This window comes from Lycorma delicatula, chromosome 8 (assembly GCF_047948215.1).
Source record: "Lycorma delicatula isolate Av1 chromosome 8, ASM4794821v1, whole genome shotgun sequence".
NCBI lineage: Eukaryota > Metazoa > Arthropoda > Insecta > Hemiptera > Fulgoridae > Lycorma > Lycorma delicatula.
The window spans coordinates 420,661-443,466 of NC_134462.1; the positions used below are offsets into that span (position 1 = coordinate 420,661).

The 22,806-nt window shown below is 30.5% G+C and overlaps 1 protein-coding gene across 2 annotated transcripts; it reads right to left on the reverse strand.

The window, feature by feature from the left end:
• Positions 1-2,055: 2,055 nt before the first annotated feature.
• Positions 2,056-14,960, reverse strand: LOC142329436 (presenilin-associated rhomboid-like protein, mitochondrial). Of its 2 annotated transcripts, none has more exons than XM_075374072.1 (3): positions 14,836-14,960; positions 3,089-3,212; positions 2,056-2,088 (listed from the first exon to the last, which is right to left on the reverse strand). In XM_075374072.1, the coding sequence occupies exons 1-2, from the start codon at positions 14,916-14,918 to the stop codon at positions 3,122-3,124; spliced, it is 174 nt and encodes a 57-aa protein (XP_075230187.1). In that variant the 5' UTR covers positions 14,919-14,960; the 3' UTR covers positions 2,056-2,088; positions 3,089-3,121. The 2 variants fall into 2 exon arrangements, with proteins under 2 accessions (XP_075230187.1, XP_075230188.1); XM_075374073.1 differs by lacking the exon at positions 2,056-2,088 and adding an exon at positions 2,523-2,561.
• Between the last annotated feature and the right edge of the window lie 7,846 nt (positions 14,961-22,806).

The window sequence follows — 22,806 nt, forward strand, 5'->3', positions numbered from 1 at the left end:
CTTAGTTTTAAATATTAATAAATTACGCTTGTCATTAAAAAAATTATTTTCAAAACACATTCCTTTCACAAGTCTAAAATTACTAATAACATGGTCTTTGGAAGTTATTTTTATCCTCCTTAGTCCACCTTTGTTGTTCAATCACTTTTTTACAGTTAATTTTAGCTTGCTTAGGTTATAGTTTTGAATATAATTAATATTTTTAATGAAGCGCAGCATAATTTGTATGAAAATGACTATATCAAGGACATCCAGAAAGGTTTGGCTGATGGAAAATTACAGACTTTATTAATAAATAAAATAGAAGTAATTTAAATAAAATTAAATTAGTTTTACTTCCTTGTACGAAGTAAAGAAAGTATTGTGATCATGAAACATTTTGGTTTTCAAATTTCAACAGAAATATCAATTTTGACCATCCCTGAATCCATTTTGACTAGTTGCGGCATGACATCTGTATGCACATATGTATTATGTATCTCATATAATTAAAAAATGATTAGCCGTATGATGTTGAAATTTTGGATTTAGGACTGTTGTAACATCTAACTGTGCACCTCTCCTTTTGATTGCCTGAACCAAAAGTGTCAAAAAAAGCCCAAAATAAAAATAAAATTGGTGTTTGGACTTTTTCTTAACTGCAGTAATAAGCCCTCATTGATAGCTTTTTAACGATATATCAAAAGTGGTACTTATTTTCATTGGTTTCAGAGTTATAACCAAATAAAATTTTTATTAATGAAATATTTGGATCTTAGGTTCACATCGGTTCAAAACAGACTTCATCTCCTTTTTCTTTAACTTTTTTTTAAAATTTAAACACATTGATTTATTAATAATTATGTTAACCTCTCACTGTAAAATTATTTTTATGATGAATAATAATTCAATAACAAAAGAAAGATAAAATATTAGAAGTTTTTTATGAAATAAAATTTTATGTACTTTTCATTTAAAAAAAAAAAATGTGTAAATGTAATTTAATTTAATCTGTGTACAAGGAAGTCATGTGTTGTCCACATCAGATATTTCTGTTATGATAAAATTGCTAGTAAGACCTATTGCTAGTAAAAAAATTCAAGGATTACTATTAAAATGTAGAATTCTATCTTTAACTTTATCGCACTTCTTAATTTTTTTAATTTTTTTTCTTGGTTGAACCCATCATTTGTTATTGTGTCGGTATTTTGAGTAATTACTGTTACTGTAAAATTAAACCACTTTCTGTGTAATTTGTCTTTAGGTGTTTGTTCTATTAAATTGAATTTTTTCTCTCTTAAAAATGTATGAAGAATTTAAAAAAAAAAATAACATCACATATATATTATATAAACTTAATTATAACAAAAGTAATAATTTGGGTTTTGTATGTTAGCAAAGATGATGGTCTGAATTATTACTTCAGAATGCATTTCTGTTGCTGAAGTAATTTCAGGATGGCAGTATGAACTTTTACATTGATAACAATATAGTAAAGGTACTGTAAGAATTTAGACTTTGATTAAAGTAACAACCCACCAGAAAGTAATGAACTTAGATTTTATTTTGCAGAAGTTATTGTTTCAACTAATATGCTACCATAATTTATTTTTACATTGAAAATAATCTGAAGTTTTAGGTAAGTAAGCCACTGCTCTAGTACAAAATATAACATTTCAATTTGATTTTAAAAATAAACTTTTGTTTCCACATATTTTTATATTTTAATTTTCCTGGCTTTAAAAAGTTTAATATTATATTTACTTTTTCTGTCATCTATCACACTGGTTTGATTGTATTCTCCATTTTTTTCTGTACTGTGCAAATCTTTTAACTTTGACGTATTTATACATCCTTAATCGCTGTTTTATATTCAAATATATATTTTTCACAGCTTTTTATGTTCCATACATCTTTCTGTTACTAAATTAATTGAACGTGGATATCTTAATACACAGCCCATCAATCTCTTTAAAAATTTTTGTCACAAATTTTAAATATGATTAACCTGAAAACCTAACTTTTCACTTTATAGAAGATAATTTTGATAATAATGAGATCTTTATCATGCTGATCTAAAAAAGTATAGCAATTAAATTTGGCATCAGCCTGTAATTAAAAGCATAAATAAATTATTCCCTTAAATATAAAAAGAAAGGTGGTAAAAGGTATCTAATTTATTAAAGAAAAATTTACTTTTTTGTAACATTTTATCAAACTTATTTAAAAGAAGCATTTCTTTAAAAATAAACTGTTTTTTTTTTTTATTAGTCAGAAGTAAGATAAAAAAACAAATTAATATATATCGATAACAAAATAGGAAATAAAACATTAAATTTTTGTTTACAAAATAATAAAACATTTTTTATTTTTTAATATTAAAATACCATTCGAATTTAATTTAAATGAAATGACTTCATACATAAATAAATGCATACACAACAATGTGTATTAAAATATGTGCACGTTTTAATAAATACTATCCAGAATTAAATTTTTTTTCGTCACATTTTTTTGTAATAAATGCATTCATTATTATTTATAAAAAAATTACTTATCTCTACAGTGTAACATTTGAAAATCTGTAACAAAGAAAAGTAATACATATATTTTAAGGATTTCATTATCTTTTTTAAACGTCCTTTTAAGGATGCTGCTCTTTGTGTGAAATAATCATTACAACACAAAATGCATATATGTTGCAAAAAAAAACCAAACATGCACGGATACACCGGTCGAATTAAAAATCATTCATTCTAAATGAAGGATACATTGATAAAGAAGTACACACAATAATCAGTTTTTATTGTAATCTTATTGCTTTGTAGCTATTAAAAGTTAGCAAAAATGATTTAAAGGAATACAATGTTTATATGAACATCATTTTTTATAGTACATATGATTTTCAGAACCTTCAATCCGATTAGCAGTACAATCTCCCTGTAACACATGGAACAGTACTTTTCATGACATACTGGAACATTACTCTCACTAACATTTGTTTGCATTTTCATTCATTTGGTTATGTGAACATAATTTATTTTGTTATATATTGAAAGGTTAAAAAAAAAAAATTAAATCAAATTACTTGCATAGGAAATATATTTACCTTTAAAATATTTGATTATTAACATTGTTTTTATCAGTCAAAAGATGACCTAAAATCATGCCATGCTTGAACAACATATTTACGGTTCTGCCAAATGTAATAATTTCCATAATAATACCATCCTCTGAAAAAGAAGATTATATGCATTCAACACAATATACATAATAACAAATTTATACTAGAAATTACTTATGATTACAATAGTTACTGTTATCAAATCCTCTGCAATAAGTCTGCTAGGAAAAAATTGTATTATGTTAATTACTCTAATAATCAAACCAGCCTGTATATTATATTATTTGATGACACAATATATTACATAATTTGTTGATTTACTATCTTTTTGTGCTTATATATTATATATATATATATATATATATATATATATAAAGCATGCTACAACTGTACGGTTAACGCATAAAACAGACAGCTTCTTTCAACTCAGCACATTCCCAAATCGGTACCAAAAAACCCCTTCAACTTACTTGTTTTTACCAGTTATCAATGATTTGAATTTTCTGTTTTCTTTTTCCATCATAATTTTTTAATAAACCTTACGCCCCACAAATATTACATGCTTATGTTATCATGCAATAACACAATGCTCTTTGTTATGTGTCATTGATTGTATATTCTGGTGTGCAATTTCTATATCATTTGATAGAAGGTTAGCGCAGCATTTGTTATGTGCTTCCTTTTTGAAAGTCGATCAACAATGTACCGAATTGATCCCGAATAACTATGGTGATAAATATGCCTAAAAAGCAAATCCTGCTTATACTTTCAATTGTGACAACAGATGTACTATACAAAAATGATTGGCATTTCATTTCTAAAGTGCTATGCAATACTCATTTTCATTACCATAAACAATCAAATTGAAAAATTCATCATTTCTTCTGTATATTATGACAAAAATGCCACTAGTTTATGGTCTTTTATTAACTAATATGAGTAGTAACATACATAAATTTTGTTATCATCCAACTCTTGATAAATGATTTTATAAAAAATTGCTCTAGAAAGAACTGGACAAATCAATCCAAATCCAAGATATTGACATGAAAGCTTAAAAGATGTAACACTGTCCTTATTTCATGGTGACAATGATAATTATATCATATATACTTTAAAACTAGATTATTTAATTAAAATTCAATATAAATGACCACGTAAAATCATTTCAAGATGGTAAATTAAAATAAACATTGGGGAAAAAACAACCCAACCTTATACTGTAGAAGAAAGTAACATTACTAAATGGTCATTCAGTAAAAATTTTAAAGTGAGAAAGTACTATATTTAAATCCTACTCGTGATACTATTTATAGTATAAATTTAAATTTTGGTAAAAAGTACTCATGTGATAATCCACATAATATTACAACAGTTATGCATAAGCATATATTCTACGGATAAAAATCTTATTTAATATAATTAAGCTATATTAATATGATATTTAATATACTACACACAAAAATTAAGATGTTTTTCTCAAAAACACTCGATTGATTTTTATTTCCAATTAATGTACACTACCTTCAATCTTCTAAGAAGAGTACATTTTAATTGTGATGCAGTTTTAATCATTATAGTTTTCTGTGATAGCTCTAGTAATGTTTTAATAATAAGCTGCAATGATTGAAAGAAAACTAAAATATGTACTATGGACAAATCTTCAGTTTAATATATACTTTAGTGGAAATATTAAATGTATTGTTGCCAATATCCACAATATACAATGGAACGCCAATTTCCCAGATGTCCAACTATCTGGACTCCTTACATCTGCACTAGGCAATTTTAAAAAAGTAACACGTTATTAAAAAAAAATCTAAAACATAAATTACAATCACATCCACATCTCATAAAGATTGATTCAATAGTTGTAGCATAAAACAGCAAAAAAAATAATAAATAATTTATTTTTTATCCCTTAAAATGTTAAAATTCAAAAAATCTAAAAATTGTTTTAAGATAATTTTTTTTTTTTTTTTTTGTCTTCAGTCATTTGACTGGTTTGATGCAGCTCTCCAAGATTCCCTATCTAGTGCTAGTCGTTTCATTTCAGTATACCCTCTACATCCTACATCCCTAACAATTTGTTTTACATATTCCAAATGTGGCCTGCCTACACAATTTTTCCCTTCTACCTGTCCTTCCAAAATTAAAGCGACTATTCCAGGATGCCTTAGTATGTGGCCTATAAGTCTGTCTCTTCTTTTAACTATATTTTTCCAAATGCTTCTTTCTTCATCTATTTGCCGCAATACCTCCTCATTTGTCACTTTATCCACCCATCTGATTTTTAACATTCTCCTATAGCACCACATTTCAAAAGCTTCTAACCTTTTCTTCTCAGATACTCCGATCGTCCAAGTTTCACTTCCATATAAAGCGACACTCCAAACATACACTTTCAAAAATCTTTTCCTGACAATTAAATTAATTTTTGATGTAAACAACTTATATTTCTTACTGAAGGCTCGTTTAGCTTGTGCTATGCGGCATTTTATATCGCTCCTGCTTCGTCCATCTTTAGTAATTCTACTTCCCAAATAACAAAATTCTTCTACCTCCATAATCTTTTCTCCTCCTATTTTCACATTCAGCGGTCCATCTTTGTTATTTCTACTACATTTCATTACTTTTGTTCTGTTCTTGTTTATTTTCATGCGATAGTTCTTGCGTAGGACTTCATCTATGCCGTTCATTGTTTCTTCTAAGTCCTTTTTATTCTCGGCTAGAATTACTATATCATCAGCAAATCGTAGCATCTTTATCTTTTCACCTTGTACTGTTACTCCGAATCTAAATTGTTCTTTAACATCATTAACTGCTAGTTCCATGTAAAGATTAAAAAGTAACGGAGATAGAGAACATCCTTGTCGGACTCCCTTTCTTATTATGGCTTCTTTCTTATGTTCTTCAATTGCTACTGTTGCTGTTTGGTTCCTGTACATGTTAGCAATTGTTCTTCTATCTCTGTATTTGAACCCTAATTTTTTTAAAATGCTGAACATTTTATACCAGTCTACGTTATCGAATGCCTTTTCTAGGTCTATAAACGCCAAGTATGTTGGTTTGTTTTTCTTTAATCTTCCTTCTACTATTAATCTGGGGCCTAAAATTGCTTCCCTTGTCCCTATACTTTTCCTGAAACCAAATTGGTCTTCTCCTAACACTTCCTCCACTCTCCTCTCAATTCTTCTGTATAGAATTCTAGTTAAGATTTTTGATGCATGACTAGTTAAACTAATTGTTCTGTATTCTTCACATTTATCTGCCCCTGATTTCTTTGGTATCATTACTATAACACTTTTTTTGAAGTCTGACGGAAATTCCCCTTTTTCATAAATATTACACACCAGTTTGTATAATCTATCAATCGCCTCCTCCCCTGCATTGCGCAGTAATTCTACAGGTATTCCGTCTATTCCAGGAGCCTTTCTGCCATTTAAATCTTTTAATGCTCTCTTAAATTCAGATCTCAGTATTGTTTCTCCCATTTCATCCTCCTCAACTTCCTCTTCTTCCTCTATAACACCATTTTCTAATTCATTTCCTCCATATAACTCTTCAATATATTCCACCCATCTATCGACTTTACCTTTCGTATTATATATAGGTGTACCATCTTTGTTTAACACATTATTACATTTTAATTTATGTACCCCAAAATTTTCCTTAACTTTCCTGTATGCTCCGTCTATTTTACCAATGTTCATTTCTCTTTCCACTTCTGAACACTTTTCTTTAATCCACTCTTCTTTCGCCAGTTTGCACTTCCTGTTTATAGCATTTCTTAATTGCCGATAGTTCCTTTTACTTTCTTCATCACTAGCATTCTTATATTTTCTACGTTCATCCATCAGCTGCAATATATCGTCTGAAACCCAAGGTTTTCTACCAGTTCTCTTTATTCCGCCTAAGTTTGCTTCTGCTGATTTAAGAATTTCCTTTTTAACATTCTCCCATTCTTCTTCTACATTTTCTATCTTATCTTTTTTACTCAGACCTCTTGCGATGTCCTCCTCAAAAATCTTCTTTACCTCCTCTTCCTCAAGCTTCTCTAAATTCCACCGATTCATCTGACACCTTTTCTTCAGGTTTTTAAACCCCAATCTACATTTCATTATCACCAAATTATGGTCGCTATCAATGTCTGCTCCAGGGTAAGTTTTGCAGTCCAAGAGTTGATTTCTAAATGTTTGCTTAACCATGATATAATCTATATGATACCTTGCAGTATCGCCTGGCTTTTTCCAAGTGTATATTCTTCTATTATGATTTTTAAATTGGGTGTTGGCAATTACTAAATTATACTTCGTGCAAAACTCTATAAGTCGGTCCCCTCTTTCATTCCTTTTGCCCAGCCCGTATTCACCCACTATATTTCCTTCCTTGCCTTTTCCAATGCTTGCATTCCAATCTCCAACTATTATTAAATTTTCATCTCCTTTTACGTGTTTAATTGCTTCATCAATCTCTTCGTATACACATTCTACCTCATCATCATCATGGGCGCTTGTAGGCATATAGACGTTAACAATCGTTGTCGGTTTAGGTTTTGAATTTATCCTTATTACAATGACTCTATCGCTATGCGTCTTGAAATACTCCACTCTCCTCCCTATTTTCTTGTTCTCGAAACCTACTCCTGCCTGCCCATTATTTGACGCTGAGTTAATTACTCTAAAGTCACCCGACCAAAAGTCGCCTTCCTCTTCCCACCGAACCTCACTAATTCCTACTATATCCACGTTTACCCTATCCATTTCCCTTTTTAAATTCTCTAGCCTACCAACCTTTTTTAAGTTTCTAACATTCCACGCTCCGACTCGTAGAATGTTATTTTTTTACTTTTCTGGTGACCCCTTCCTTAGTAGTCCCCACCCGGAGATCCGAACGGGGGATTACTTTACCTCCGGAATATTTTACCAAGGAAGGCGCCTCCATTATTGCTTTTGAAAATGCAGAGCCACATTTTCTTGGAAAAAAAAACAGCTGTAGTTTTCCATTGCTTTCAGCTGCGCAGTACTCAGAGGACTGAGTGATGTTGATATGGCCGTTTAAGTCGTTGTGACTTACGCCCCTAACAACTACTGAAAGAGCTGCTGCCCTCTTTCAGGAATCATTCCTTAGTCTGGCTCTCAACAGATACCTCTCCGATATGGTTGCACCTTCGGTCCAGCTGCTCTGTATCCCTGAGCACTCAAGCCCCCTCACCAACGGCAAGGTCTCATGATTCATAGAGGAGGTTAAGATAATTATCTGAAGAGTATATGTAAGCCCAAATCGAATGAATATCTCGTTTAGTATAATCGGAAATGGGGAAAATTTACAATCATTGTCAACATTTTTTTACCTCTCATCGCTTTCAAGATAGAATTTTAAAAAAATCTAGAAACTGGTTTTTAAATACTTTGCTACCAAGAAATTGAAAAAAAAAAAAAAAGTTAATATTACCCCATTTTAACTCTTTAAACTCAGAGTCTAAAAAAATACTTTCTTAATGTGATGTGCAGTTACATCATAAGAAGAATGTGTATACAAATTTTCATTAATTTATCTTCTGTAGTTTTTGATTATCAGTAAGTAAGTAAGGACATATTTTATTTATATATATATATATATATATATATCGCATGTTTTCAGTTCATATAATAATCTGGTTTGATAATTAAGGATATTGAGAGACAGTACACGTAAAAATTTCTTATAAATACAATTTATAATAATGTAACTCTGGTGCTGTTAACATAAGTATCAATATTGTTAGGGATTGTTAATATCATGTCTGCAACAAAACAATTGTTTTATCAATTACAGAAAAAAGAGAGATCTTGGAAAAATTGGATAATGGTAATCAGATGAATATGGTTCAGGAACATCCACTCTTTCAGATATTTAGATAAGTGGAGAAACCATTATGATTAATGTTTTGCAACTCAAAAAAGAATAAAGTATTTCCAGTAAGACAATGAAGAAAGCATCAAATGATGAGGGGAATTGAGCTCTTTTGGTGATTTGTTCAAAACTGATCTCTTGATAAACCAATTAGTGGATCAATTCCAGTAGAGAAAGCAATTACTTTAATAAGAATCTAAATGGGAATGAAAATATTATTGCAAATACAGGTGGCTTCAAAATTTTAATCAGCATGATGGAATTTGGGAACTTTAAATTCATGGAGAATCATCAGCAAACATCCCAGTAGCAAATGAATTTATTCAACAATTTTCTGATTCTTTTAAAATATTATGATGAATACTTTGCTTATAAAGTACTTTGTAATTAGAAATTAGATTTTTATTTCTTGTACATATATCTTTTGTTATGTTCTTGTATGTTATGTAAATCTTTGTAATTTTTATATCCAGGTCTGAGCACAGGAGGTAACTCTCAGCTGAACTGATTCATTCTATTTATAGAGGTCTATCATGTTACATTTGAGTACCTGAATAAATTGAATTTAATTGAAAATTGTGACAATATGTCCTTGAATGGAAAGCTCTTCCTAAGATAACTTTATTTCCCAGCATAGAAGAATCAGCTCCAGGCTACAAAATATTTGACACTGTTGGTTGGTAGTAACACAACTTGAGATCATCGATTAAATCTTATACTGATTGGATTAGTCAAAAAGATCATAGAGGTGACCGCAAGAAAATTTTTTTTTTTTTCTAGCAAATTTTTTCAGATTGATATGATTATTTCTATTTAATCTTTTCCTGGACAGACAACTAAATGTCTTTATCAACACCTGGACACTATATTACTAGAATGAACAATTAGTTAAAAATATCAAACTTAAAAATTAAATTACAGAGTTATAAAAGAAATAAAATCAGCAATTAAAATGCTCAATATCAAAACAAAAATATTTTTTATACAGTACAGCAAAATGTGAAGTGCCTATGTCATATGTTAAAGGCGAAATAAAATCACAATGACACAATATTAAAAATATAAATTTTTTTTGTCTTCAGTCATTTGACTGGTTTGAAGCAGCTTGCCAAGATTCCCTATCTAGTGCCCTTCATTTAATATTGGTAAATCCCCTACATCCTACGTCCCTAACAATTTGTTTTACATATTCAAAGCATTGCCTGCCTGCACAATTTTTTCCCTTCTACTTGTCCCTCCAATATAAAAGCAACTATGCCAGGATGCCTTAAGATGTGGCCTATAAGCCTGTCTCTTCTTTTAACTATATTTTTCAAATGATTCTTTCTTCAATTTGCCGCAACACCTCTTCATTTGTCACTTTATCCAATCATCTGATTTCTAACATTCTCCTATTACACCGCATTTCAAAATCTTTTAATCTTTTCTCCTCAGGTACTCTGATCGTCCAAGTTTCACTTCAATATAAAGCTACACTCCAACATATACTTTCAAAAATGTTTTCCTGATGTTTAAATTAATTTTTGATGTAAGCAGATTATATTTTTGACTGAAGCTTTTTTCACCTGTGCTATTCGGCATTTTATATCGCTCCACCTATAGTAATTCTACTTCCCAAGTAACAAAATTCTTCTATCTTCATAATCTTTTTCTTGCCCTATTTTTATATTCAGTGGTCCATCAACATTATTTCTACTACATTTCATTACTTTCATTTTGTTCTTGTTTATTTTCATGCGGTAGTTCTTGTGTAGGACTTAATCCATGCTATTCATTGCTTCTTCTAAATCTTTTTTACTCTCAGATATAATTACTATGTCATCAGCAAATCATAGTATCTTTATCATTTAACCTTGTACTGTTACTCCGGATCAGACTTTTTCTTTAACATCATTAACTGCTAGTTCTATGTAAAGATAAAAGTAACGGGGATAGGGAACATCTTTTTTCAGACTCCCTTTTTTATTACGGTTTCTTTCTTATGCTCTCAACACTAAATTTTTTTAAAATGCAGAACATTTTATTCCAGTCTACATTATCAAATGACTTTTCTATGTCTATAAATGCCATGACAATACAAATATAAATGCCATATATGCGACAAGTTGGTGGATCACACTATACGACTCCTGTTGTATTGCCTAAAGGAATTCCTGCATCCAATCTTTCCCAACTATCCATCTGCTTGGCTGACTCTGAGGCAAATCACAATTAACAACTGAGGTAAAAACTGGTCTATAACTGCTTCTAAAGTTTTAGGACATGTAGTGGATAAGACATGAAAGTAGGGATGTTGAACACAAAGGCAGATCAACAAATGAAAATGTACCAGATGAAGATGACATAAGTGTGTATGACCCATTGTTCAATATGCAGAGATAAAAGTTATGCGTCATTCAATCAACTATAGTACCTAAAGAGGAACATAATGATGAATAGTAAAGGTGTTGAAATCACCAATTATTAGGCAGGACAAAGGTATTTGGGAAAGCAGATTGGAAAGATCGTCTTCACTGATACTGGAATTTGGGGGAAAGTATAAGTTGCAGATATTCATTTTAAATGATGCCAATACTTTCACTGAGCTGCAGGGATGTTTATAGCTAGGGGAATCTGTGCAGCTAATCAACCTCCTTCAGGAAAACAGCCACACCTTCATGTCCTCTACCTACACTTAGCCGCATCTCTTATAGACCTAGCTGCGAGAAGACACTTCATTATGGGGAAGGAGGTGAATTTCCTGCAGACAATGTACCACAGAATTTTCTTCCTTTAGTAAAAAAAATATATAAACCCTGCATGTAGATTATCAAATACGATCCAGTTTTTCTTTTTGGTGTTTATAACCTTTAGGAAGTAATTTGCTTCTTCAGGCACTTCATTTGTCACCATATCTGTGAAGAGACCTCGAGATGTGGTGGGGACCTGGAAACCTTGGAGGCCAGAGATACCATACCAGGCAACAATTTTTTTTTTTTAATACATCCCTTCATAGGGATTTTGATAGTTTGCTGCATATTTGGTACAGCAGGAATTTTATTTGGTGATGTACTGATTGAGTGATTTTCAATAAACTGCTCACTATCAGTCTTTCTACCAAAAATATCCTCCTTTTTCTTGCCTAAAAAGAATTCAGTGACGAAAAAGCAGACGTAAGGAATTTTATCTGGTCTGACAAAGCCTAGACCAATTTGGTCGGTTCTTTCCATGATGGACATGCATTCTCCTTTTGCACATTATTAGAAAGAGCCTGGAAAAAACTTAACAGTGCGTTGTATATAGGATTCCTCATGTTGAGGGATTTTCTATATTCCTGACAAGCTACACAAAAGGACACTTTCTGCTCGGTACAAATTTTTAATAAAGCCTGTTCCTCCTTGGAAAGGGGGCAACCTCGAAACAATCTTGAAGTTTTGCCAAATGCGAACCTTTACAATTAATACATTTTTCAGCTTCAAAGCATGCACTATCATCATGTCCTGTACGGCTGCAATGCAGACAAATCTGTTCCCTCATGCAACCAATTTTGTTGTGATCAAAACCCTGATACTGTAAGCAGCATCTTGGGTTTGGTATGAATGGTCACACACAGACAGAGAGGTAGCCAAGTCTTATTCGTTAGGAACAGTTGGAGTAAAAAAGGTTAGGATAAGTGAAAATGTTGACACAACCATTTTACTTATTCATAATCCTCTGCACAGAAGTGACTGACTGCGATGATAGATCTTCTGATATTTCAGATAATTCAATACCAGCCAACTCATGGTAAAAGATCACTCTTAGAAAGATACACTCTCCTGCTGGAATTTAGTGTATTATTATTGGGCTCCACTATCACTTTGTCCTTCCCCATGCACCTAAGGGCTAGGAGTTTCCGACTCTTGTTATCATTACTTACCTGGGCACCATTACTAAGTTTTTTAATAAATTTCGAAGCCAGAGCTGTTATTATGCACTTACTTATTACAAAGAGAGAAACCTTAGAAAAGGATTTAACTTCCTTGTTACACTTTACTAAAAGAAACCATACATTAAATAATTTAGCACTCTCTGTTACATTACTTGTTTCTTTATCGTTCGATACCTCTTCAGCTGAAAAGGTTGGTCGAAGTCTTTTCAAACTCCCAGTTTGTTAGTTTTTTCAAGAGGAACAACAAGTACTGAAATATTATTAACTAAAACCGAAATTTTGTTCCCAAAGGACCAGCGATTCAACAGAAGACTCCAGCACAGCGTTCGCATACTGGAGAAGGTAGGGTTATGTACAGTTGGGTTCACCCTGGTTTCAGAGGACATGAAAAGAACTCTTTTGGCTGATAATGAAGATGTACGTGGCATAATTAAGATAATCAAAGACATTAATCTAAAAGATTGCTGTTTTATGTGGCCTATGCATGGAACTCTGACAGAAGGGTGATATTAGCAAAGAATGTGGAATGAAATTTTAAATAAAACAATGCCAACAATACTGATGTAATGCATCGTGAAGATTTTATAACGTAAGGCTTAATTTTACACAAGAGATTTCATATCGGGCAATACAGACTGTGATTTCGAGAATGTTGATGAATGGATCATTAGTGATGACAATAACCCAGGGTACTAAATTTTGTGCAATGATGAGATTGTAGATACCATATATGATCAGCCAACAGCTCAAGAAAAGGCAATGACTTACATCCAGGGCTGTCTCACACAAACTTAATTTTTGTCCATCATTTTTGAACAGTTAAAGCATACAGATTCTTTGTTAAAATGATTATGTGATCTCGTACAGTTGCCACCAAATAACGGTGAGCTTGGAGTGGCGACAATTACTACCCAACGTATCATACATCATGTTTATGCTACTAAGAATTGACTAATCATGGTGTGCCAATGTTTTAGAGAACAATAGTATAGCAGATGTGCGGGCTGATCATCCAAGCGCACTGTTACATGTTGGCTACTGTAGCTCCTAAATGAAGATCAACATACAAGCAAATATACATTCTTGATTTTTTTTAAAAATAGTATTTTTAAAGGTATGTTTAAATTATTAAATGTTAGTATTATTAAAGTTTTATTCTATGAAACGTACTGTAATTTTTTTTCTATTTTTTTAACAGTTTTAAAATAATATATTTTTATAATAAATGCAATTTCTCTTCAATATGTTTTTGTAAGTTTTTGAAATGACATTTTTTATAAAACAGTAAGGTAGTAGTAGTAAATTTTAATTTATTTAAAATAGTTTTTATAAATTCAGATTCTTTTATTAGCAAATTTCTACCACGTTCGATTTTTGTACCGTCTAATTGTATCTGTTTTTTATTATACTGTACTTACTTATGTTCTGAGTATCTTTTTACTGTAATACAATTATTTTTTATACTTTCATATTTTTATTAAGTGTGATACCCATTATACATCGGAATGGTATGTCCACAATTATGATGAACCTTTTTTAATTTTCCATTTACCTGGATTTGGCCTTGTAAATGGCAGTCTGGATAATCGGCATTCCATTGTATTTTACACATGTTATCTTAAAATATAAAATAACATTATTGTTGTATACAATGTTACTGTAGACAGAAAAACAGATTGTTGTAGAACTGATTATGTTATTTATTTCATAAAAGTTCATCAGCAATTAGTTATATTTTTATGATGATGTATAAATGAAGAAAAATATCATATAAAAGATTGTCAAAAATGATTAAATCTCCAAGGATCTGTTTATTTTTAGCTTATATTTAAGACATAAGTTTGCACTTATAATTTATTAACTATTAATCTCTATAACTGTTAATCTCTTAAAAGTAAAAGAATAAAATTTTTAATTTATATCTTACATTCCTACTATGGCACCACCAAGATGTGCTGCATGATCGAAAAATTGCCACTTAAATAAAATACCAGCAGCATCCAATGTCATTATTGCTTTTATAGCCTAAAAAAAATAAAAATTATTAAATTTACTTCTTAATGCAAAACATACCTGTTAATACAGACTAGTTAAGGCCTGTCAAATAAAATAATTATTTCTAATAACAATTTTGAAGCAAATATAATGAATGAAAATATAAAAACAATTTCCATGTTTGTATTTTATATATATATATACGAGCATATCGCATTGTTATCACTTGTTTATCACATTGTATTCCTCTAAAATTTAACAACTTAAAATGATGAAAAATCATGTTTTTTAATATTTAAAACATTATTGTTGTACACAATGTTACTGTAGACAGAAAAACAGATTGTTGTAGAACTGATTATTTTATTTATTTCATAAAAGATTAAATTTTGAATATGTAAGATCTAAAGATAAATTTAGAATTTTAAATAGACACTGATAAAAAAATAGATAACTGATGGTCAAGTCTATCCTATATATTCAACTTGAATGTCAAGGGAATCTTTCTTAATCTTTTTTTACACCTATATTTTTAATCTTCTAATTATGAATGACTTGTCTTGCATCTAGAAGCTATGTTCTTCACAAATTTATATACTTAAAATGAGAAAAGTAGAAATGTAAACCGAGGTTTAGCTAATAAAGGAAACAAAAGTAAGTTAGATTACGTAGAAATTATATTAATTTGATTACATTATTATAAATTATGTAATATAAGAATTACATAATTTAATTCTTATGAATATAAATATTACATAATTTGGTTTAGAAATAAATATTTTTCAAGGAATAATTACAAAAACTATTTATTAACTAAATAATCCCTATTTAAGTTATCTGAAATTTTGGCATTGGTATATTGGGAGATTTCCTCCACTCCTTTTAAAGCGGGCAAGAAAGGACAGTTGGTGCACTTCATTAATAACTATTTTACACTTGTTTAGTAACCACAATATGTTACCAGGTATTGATAATGTTTTTGTCTAAAAATTTATCTTTTCTTTCCCATAAACATTCTTTTGACATACTTGGAAAGAAAATTATCTGGTACCCGCCTATAATATTCCAATCTCACCTTCTCATGTTCATTCTTTTGATTGTCAGAACCGCAAACCTATTTTTATGATGATTAAGATTTTATAAATCATTACACAATAGCAATATGCATGCTGTCTAAAATACTAAATAAAGAAATGGACTGAAAGATAATTCTGGTTAATCAAGATATTTAGTGATCAGACCAAGTACTATTTTAAGTCACGATTACTAGGTTTCTACTGTATTACTGTACAGTAATCACAAAGTGTAAAACACATTTAAATTTACATAAGCATAGACTAAATATCATTAAAAAAAAAGAAAAAAAAGAACTTGCAAGTAAGTAGTGTTTTAGTCAAATTAACCATTTAGCTTTTCATCATTAAAATTATTCATAAACAAATTGGATGTTAAGTATTATTCTTTTTGACTAGGATGGTAGAAACGGGGATTTACTAAACCTTCCCTTGCTATGGAGCAGACAAAAATAAACTAAGTATTTTTCAACCACATAGGCAGTTAGATTACAGTGCATTCAGAAAATTGCTGTGCACAAGAAAAAAAGTAATGAAATTTTCTTAGTATTACTTTATAAAAATGGATACTGTAATTACTAGAATAGTTTATAAAAAGTGTTGAAAATGACCTCCAACATCAGAACAAAACTGCACACATTTCAATTTGTTTTCAAACACTTTAACCAGCTGGTGTACTGGAATGTCTCTTACGTATGTCGTTAATGAGGATTTTAGTTCGTCAACTGTGTGTGATCTGTTGTGATACACTTCTTGTTTCACTGCTGTAGAAAGTAAGATAGTCAGATTGGGTGATTGTGCAGGCTACAAACCCCTTCAAATGATTCATTCACCGAAGACATTTCATAAAAACATAATTGACCTGTTAGTTGTGTACACTGTGGCACAATCTTGTTTGAACAAACCGTGATAATTTCCATTTCTGTTAACTGACTAATGAAGTTTGTTAAAACAGCACAATAACAGTCACTATTAACTGTATTTTTAAAAAAGTTTGGACCCACAATGCGTATTTGACCCAGACTCCAATTTTTGTAAGATTGTTTGTGTAATTCATTGGGGTTGGGGTTCTGTCAGGAACAAGACATAGAGAGACAACAGGACTCTAAGGCACGCAGATTCACGATGGATGAGGTGACCTGGGCAATTGGTAGATTGGGTGACAAACGGAGTCCTGGATCTGATGGGATTCCTGCACTGATTCTCAAAAGCCTTGTGAGATGGATCTTTTGGGAGATCATGGTTAATAGGGGTCTGGAGAGTGGCTTATTAGTTACAATATATTTTAAATATTCTATAAGTTTTTTACTTGAATTTCAGTCATTTGACTGGTTTGATGCAGCTCTACAAGATTCTCTTTCTAGAGCCAATTGTTTCATTTTATTATGCGCCATGCAAACTTCCCCCCCTAACAATTTGTTTTAAATATCCTAAAAGTTGCCTACTTGAATAATATGTTTTCAATCATTTGACTGGTTTCATGCAGCTCTACAACATTCTCTTTCTAGTGCCAGTTCTTTCATTTAATTAACCCATTTTATACCTTTCTCCGCTAACAATTTGTTTAAAATATTCTAAAAGTTGCTTACTTGAATTATATGTTTTCAGTCATTTGACTGGTTTGATGCAGCTCTACAAGATTCTCCTTCTAGTGCCAGTTCTTTCATTTAACTATCCCATTTATATCTTTCACCCCTAACAATATATTTAAATATTCTAAAAGTTGATTATTTAATATGTTTTCATTTGACTGGTTTGATGCAGCTCTACAAGATTCTCCTTCTAGTGCCAACTGTTTCATTTTATTATGCACAATGCAAACTTTCCCCCTAACAAACTGTTTTAAATATTCTAAAAGTTGCCTTCTTGAATAATATGTTTTCAGTCATTTGACTGGTTTGATGCAGCTCTACAAGATTCTCCATCTAGTGCCAATTGTTTCATTTTATTATCTCCCTTATATGTTTCCCCCTTACAATTTGTTTTAAATATACTAAAAGCGCCTACTTGAATAATATGTTTTCAATCATTTGACTGGTTTCATGCAGCTCTACAAGATTCTGAAAATTGAATATTCATTCATTTAATATTGAAAATTGAATATTAAAAATTGATAATTGAAAATTGATTACTGTAAATTGAAAATTGAGTATTGCAATTCGAATATTCATTTTTGAAAATTGAATATTAATTTATTGCATATTGAATATTGAAAATTAAAAATTGAAATTCATATATTGAAAGTTGGATATTAACAATTGAATATTGAAAAATGAATATTCAATATTTATTTATTGTATATTGAAAATTTAATATACAAAATTAAATATTGAAAATTGAATATTCTTAATTGAAAATTAAATATTCATTTATTGAATATTGAAAATTGAATATTAAATATTGAAAATTGAATATTTAATATAGAAAATTGAATATTGAAAATTAAATATTGAAAATTGATTATTGAATTTTTATTATTGAATATTGAAAATTGTATTATGAATATTGAATATTAAAATTGAATATTGAAAATCTAATTCTGAAAATTGAATATTTAATATTGAAAATTGAATATTCATTTATTGAATTTGAAAATTGAATATTGAGAATTTAATTTTGAAAATTGAATATTGAACTTTTTATATTGAAATTTTAATATTCAATATTCATTTATTGAATATTGAAAATTGAATATTAAATACTGATTATTGAATTTTTAATATTGAAAATTGAATATTCATTTATTGAATATTTAATATTGATAATTCAAAAATTCAATATCGCATATTGAATATTGAAAAATAAAAATTGAATATTGCATATTGATTATTGAATATTCAATATCACAACTACCAAGTCGGGGGACCGTGGGGGCCAAGCAATATCGCCAAACCTGGAAACGATACGTCCCGGAAACAAGTTACGGAGAACAGCCATCGTTGCTTTCGCTGTAGCTCCATCCTGCTGAAATAACACATTTTGAAAATCGATTCCCCGGTTTCGTAACTCAGGGATGAAAAACGTATTCAACATCGCAATGTTACGACGATCAGCTGTTACAGTTACGGCAGCGTCATTTTCTTCAAAAAAATATGGTCCAATAACACCGACCTTTCCTATTGCACACCAGACAGTCACCTTTGGGCTATGAAGTGGTCTCTCGTGTAGCTTATGTGGGTTTCTTTCTGCCCAATACCGGCAATTCTGTTTGTTGACGAAGCCATTCAGATGAAAATGGGCTTCGTCACTCATTAACAATAACAAATTTTCATTTTCTTCAAAAAACGGTAAGCGTTTGTCGACAAAATTGTAATCACCGCGTGAAATCTTGCTCGTTTAACTGCTGCACGACGGCTATCTTGTAAGGATGGAAATGCAGGTCTGTATGCAGAATTCGTCTTACCGTACTTGTGCTCATTTGAAGCGCTGCTGAATGCCTCTGAATAGAGCGGCGTGGGCTTCTGACAATGGCTTCTCTTACTCGTTCGATGTTCTCCGGAGTGCTAGCAGTTCGTCGGGGACCCGGTGGTTTTTTCTTCAATATTGAACCGCTTGTTCGAAGGTTGTTTACCCATCGCAATATTGTGTTACGAGAAGGGACGCTTGCATTACGATGGATATTAAACCGACGGCGAAAATCTCGCTGAACAGCAGTTACGGATTCTTCATTTCGCACAAAACTGTCATACGCGTACAGGCGTTGGTCTAGCGTCCACGGCTCCATCTCAACGACTAAAATGTAAATGCTATGAACAAAGGTAACGTCAGACACCAGCCACGTGCCCCTCCCACCACGAACGTCCGAGTACAATCGACTTCAAAAACATCCGGTTCCCGTGAATGACTCTGTATATTGGTAAAATAAGTTAAAAAGTACTATAAATAATTTTTTTACATATATCGATCACAGCCTAACATAGGGAGTACATATTTCGCAAATATTCTTCTATTCAAGTAATCAACATATATTGGTAAAATAAATTAAAAAGTACTATAAATAGTTTTGATATATTTCGATCCCACCCTCACCGAGCGGGTCCATATTTTACAAACATTCTTCGTTTCAAGTAAATAATATACATCGGTAATGTAAGTTAAATCGTACTATAAATAATTTTTTTTATATTCCAAAACCTTGGCTCACCTTTCGAGGGCGTATTTTGCAAACATTCTTCGTTTCGAGTAAATAATATATATTGGTAATATAAGTTAAATCGTATAATTAATAATTTTGTTTGATATATCTCGTTCCAAGCAGCAACACCTAGAGAGTCATTATTTCGCAAACATTCTTCGATTCAAGTAACTAATACATATTAGTAAAAAAAGTTAAATCGTAGTATAAATAAATTTTTTTGATATTTGTCGATCCCAGCCTCGCCTAGGGAGTCCATATTTTTCAAACATTCTTCGTTTCAAGTAACTAATATACACTGGTAAAATAAGATAAATCGTACAATAAATACTTTTTTTGATATATCTCGATCCCAGCCACTCCTAGGGAGTCAATATTTCAACATTTTTTGTTTCAAGTAAACAATATATATTGGTATAATAAGTTAAACCGTACTATAAATAAATTTTTTTGACATATCCCGATCCCAGCCTCGACTATAAAGTTCATATTTCGCATACATTCTTCGTTTCAAGTAACTAAATTATAATGGTAAAATAAGTTAAATGATACTACAAATAAATTTTCTTGATATATATCGATCATAGCCTCGACTAGCGAGTCCATATTTTGAGAAGATTCTTCGTTTCCAGTAAATAATATATATTGGTAAAATAAGGTATATCTTACTATAAATAAATTTTATTGATATATCTCGATCACAGCCTCGACTAGCGAGTCCATATTTTGCAAACATTCTTCGTTTCTAGTAAATAATATATATTGGTAAAATAAGTTAAATCGTATTATAAATAAATTTTTTTGACATATCCCGATCCCTGCCAACGTTTCGTCTTCAATGCGGGGCTTTATCAAGCGCAACTAAAAAAAAGTAAATATAACCTAATCAACCATATGTACAACAATGTTAGACAAATCTATATACAATGACGCATTTGTAAATACACCTAAACCACACTTGAACCAAGAGAAATCACACTCCCACACAGCAATCATACATCACACAAGTTAAAATTATTTGAAATATTATATTGCAATAGCATACTATCACTTTAATATACTGGAAAATTACCAACTTGTGTCTTTCAATGCGGTTTCTCTTATGCACTAGCATAACTGTTGAATTAGCCATATAGGCAAGCAAAAGTAAATGGGAGGAAATGAAAGAGTTCACCAATGTAAATGAATTGGATTTTATTAGTGGAATTAAATTGTGTATAAATATCATGTTTTTGAAATTCGAGTATAAATTTTATGATCAATGTCATGGTCTAGGCAAGGTATCGCCTATTTCTGTATGTTTGGCAAATTCAATGATAGAATTTTGCAAATTCCAAATAACGGTCAAAGTGGCTTTCTACAAAAGATATGTAGATATTCTATCATTTGCTGGAGAATCAGATTGAGGAAATATCGAATGAATTTAACCGTCATAAGGATATTAAATTCACAAGAGGTGGAATATGATAAATGTCTGGTGTTTCTTGATATGACTATATCCCAAATAGAAAAATTTACACTAGTAAATCTTAGTAACTAAGACATCTGGTAGATATGTTATATAAAAGGGCTGTAGTAAAAATTTTAGGTTCTGTTTACTGACCCGTCAATAGAAGAAATGTTATTAAGGAAACAATTTTTTGTTAAAAAATAATTACCCCCACAAAAATTGTTAACAATACTTACAAGGATAGCTTTTAATAAAAATATAAATTGTGAATGTAACAACAGCATCATGAGAGTTACTGCGTGTGATGAAAACTATTAACACTGTATAACCATTCCATATATCCAGAATTTATCAGAACAAATTAAAGATGTTTTTAAACAAGAATTCAATGTGGCGTTTAAAAACTTCAACCGCTTTTTCTCTAAATTGAAATCACAAATTGAGAAGCTTTAAGAGTCTAATGTAGTATATAGCATTCAATGCAATGTCTGCCAGCGACAATATATAAGGCAAGCCATGTAATATTTAAAAAGCGTTTGGAAGCGCATAAAGATACAGCCTTATCCAAACACAAAAAAGAAAATAAATTATAAGCAAGTAAAAATTTTGAATTATGATAATACCGGAGATTGGTAGTACTAGAAATGATTCATATTATTAAATGTAAAATTCTATTAATAACAGATCGGATATTAACGGATCAACTGGATTGTATGTTAGTGTAATATAATATTTCATCTAATTTAATTTGTGTGATGTATGACTGCTGTGCAGGGATGTGAGTTGTTCTGGTTTCCACATGTGGCGATTTAGGTGTATTTACCAATTCGTCACTGTATGTGGACTCATCTAATATTGTTGTACATTGATTGATTAGATTGTTTTTTTTTTTTTAGTTGCATTTGATAAAGCCTTGCATTGAAGGCAAAACATTGTTATTGTTTTGCATTTTGTTTTATTTTATGTAATAATATCACAATATTCAAAAATGGTTGTTTTTACCTGGAGAGTTATAATATAGAATATTTGTGATCTAAATACTTTATCTGCGTATTTATATTTATTTCTATTATTTGCATAGCGACTTATCTGGATCTGAATATTTTGTGTCTCATTTATTTATAACTTCATACCATTTATAATCATTTATTGAAACTTCATTATTTACACTCTTGTTTTCAATTTTATTACTAGAAGCACTTTTCGGCAAGTGCTGGAAAATTTTAGTAATAGCTCCAGTAACCG

Excerpts from the sequence above, each read along its gene's own strand:
- LOC142329436 (XM_075374072.1), bottom strand. The coding sequence starts at position 14,918 with ATGACATTGGATGCTGCTGGTATTTTATTTAAGTGGCAATTTTTCGAT. Across the intron at positions 3,213-14,835 it reads GGTGGTGCCATAGTAGGAAT|AGGATGGTATTATTATGGAA; the intron begins GTAAGATATAAA and ends CTTCTTTTTCAG.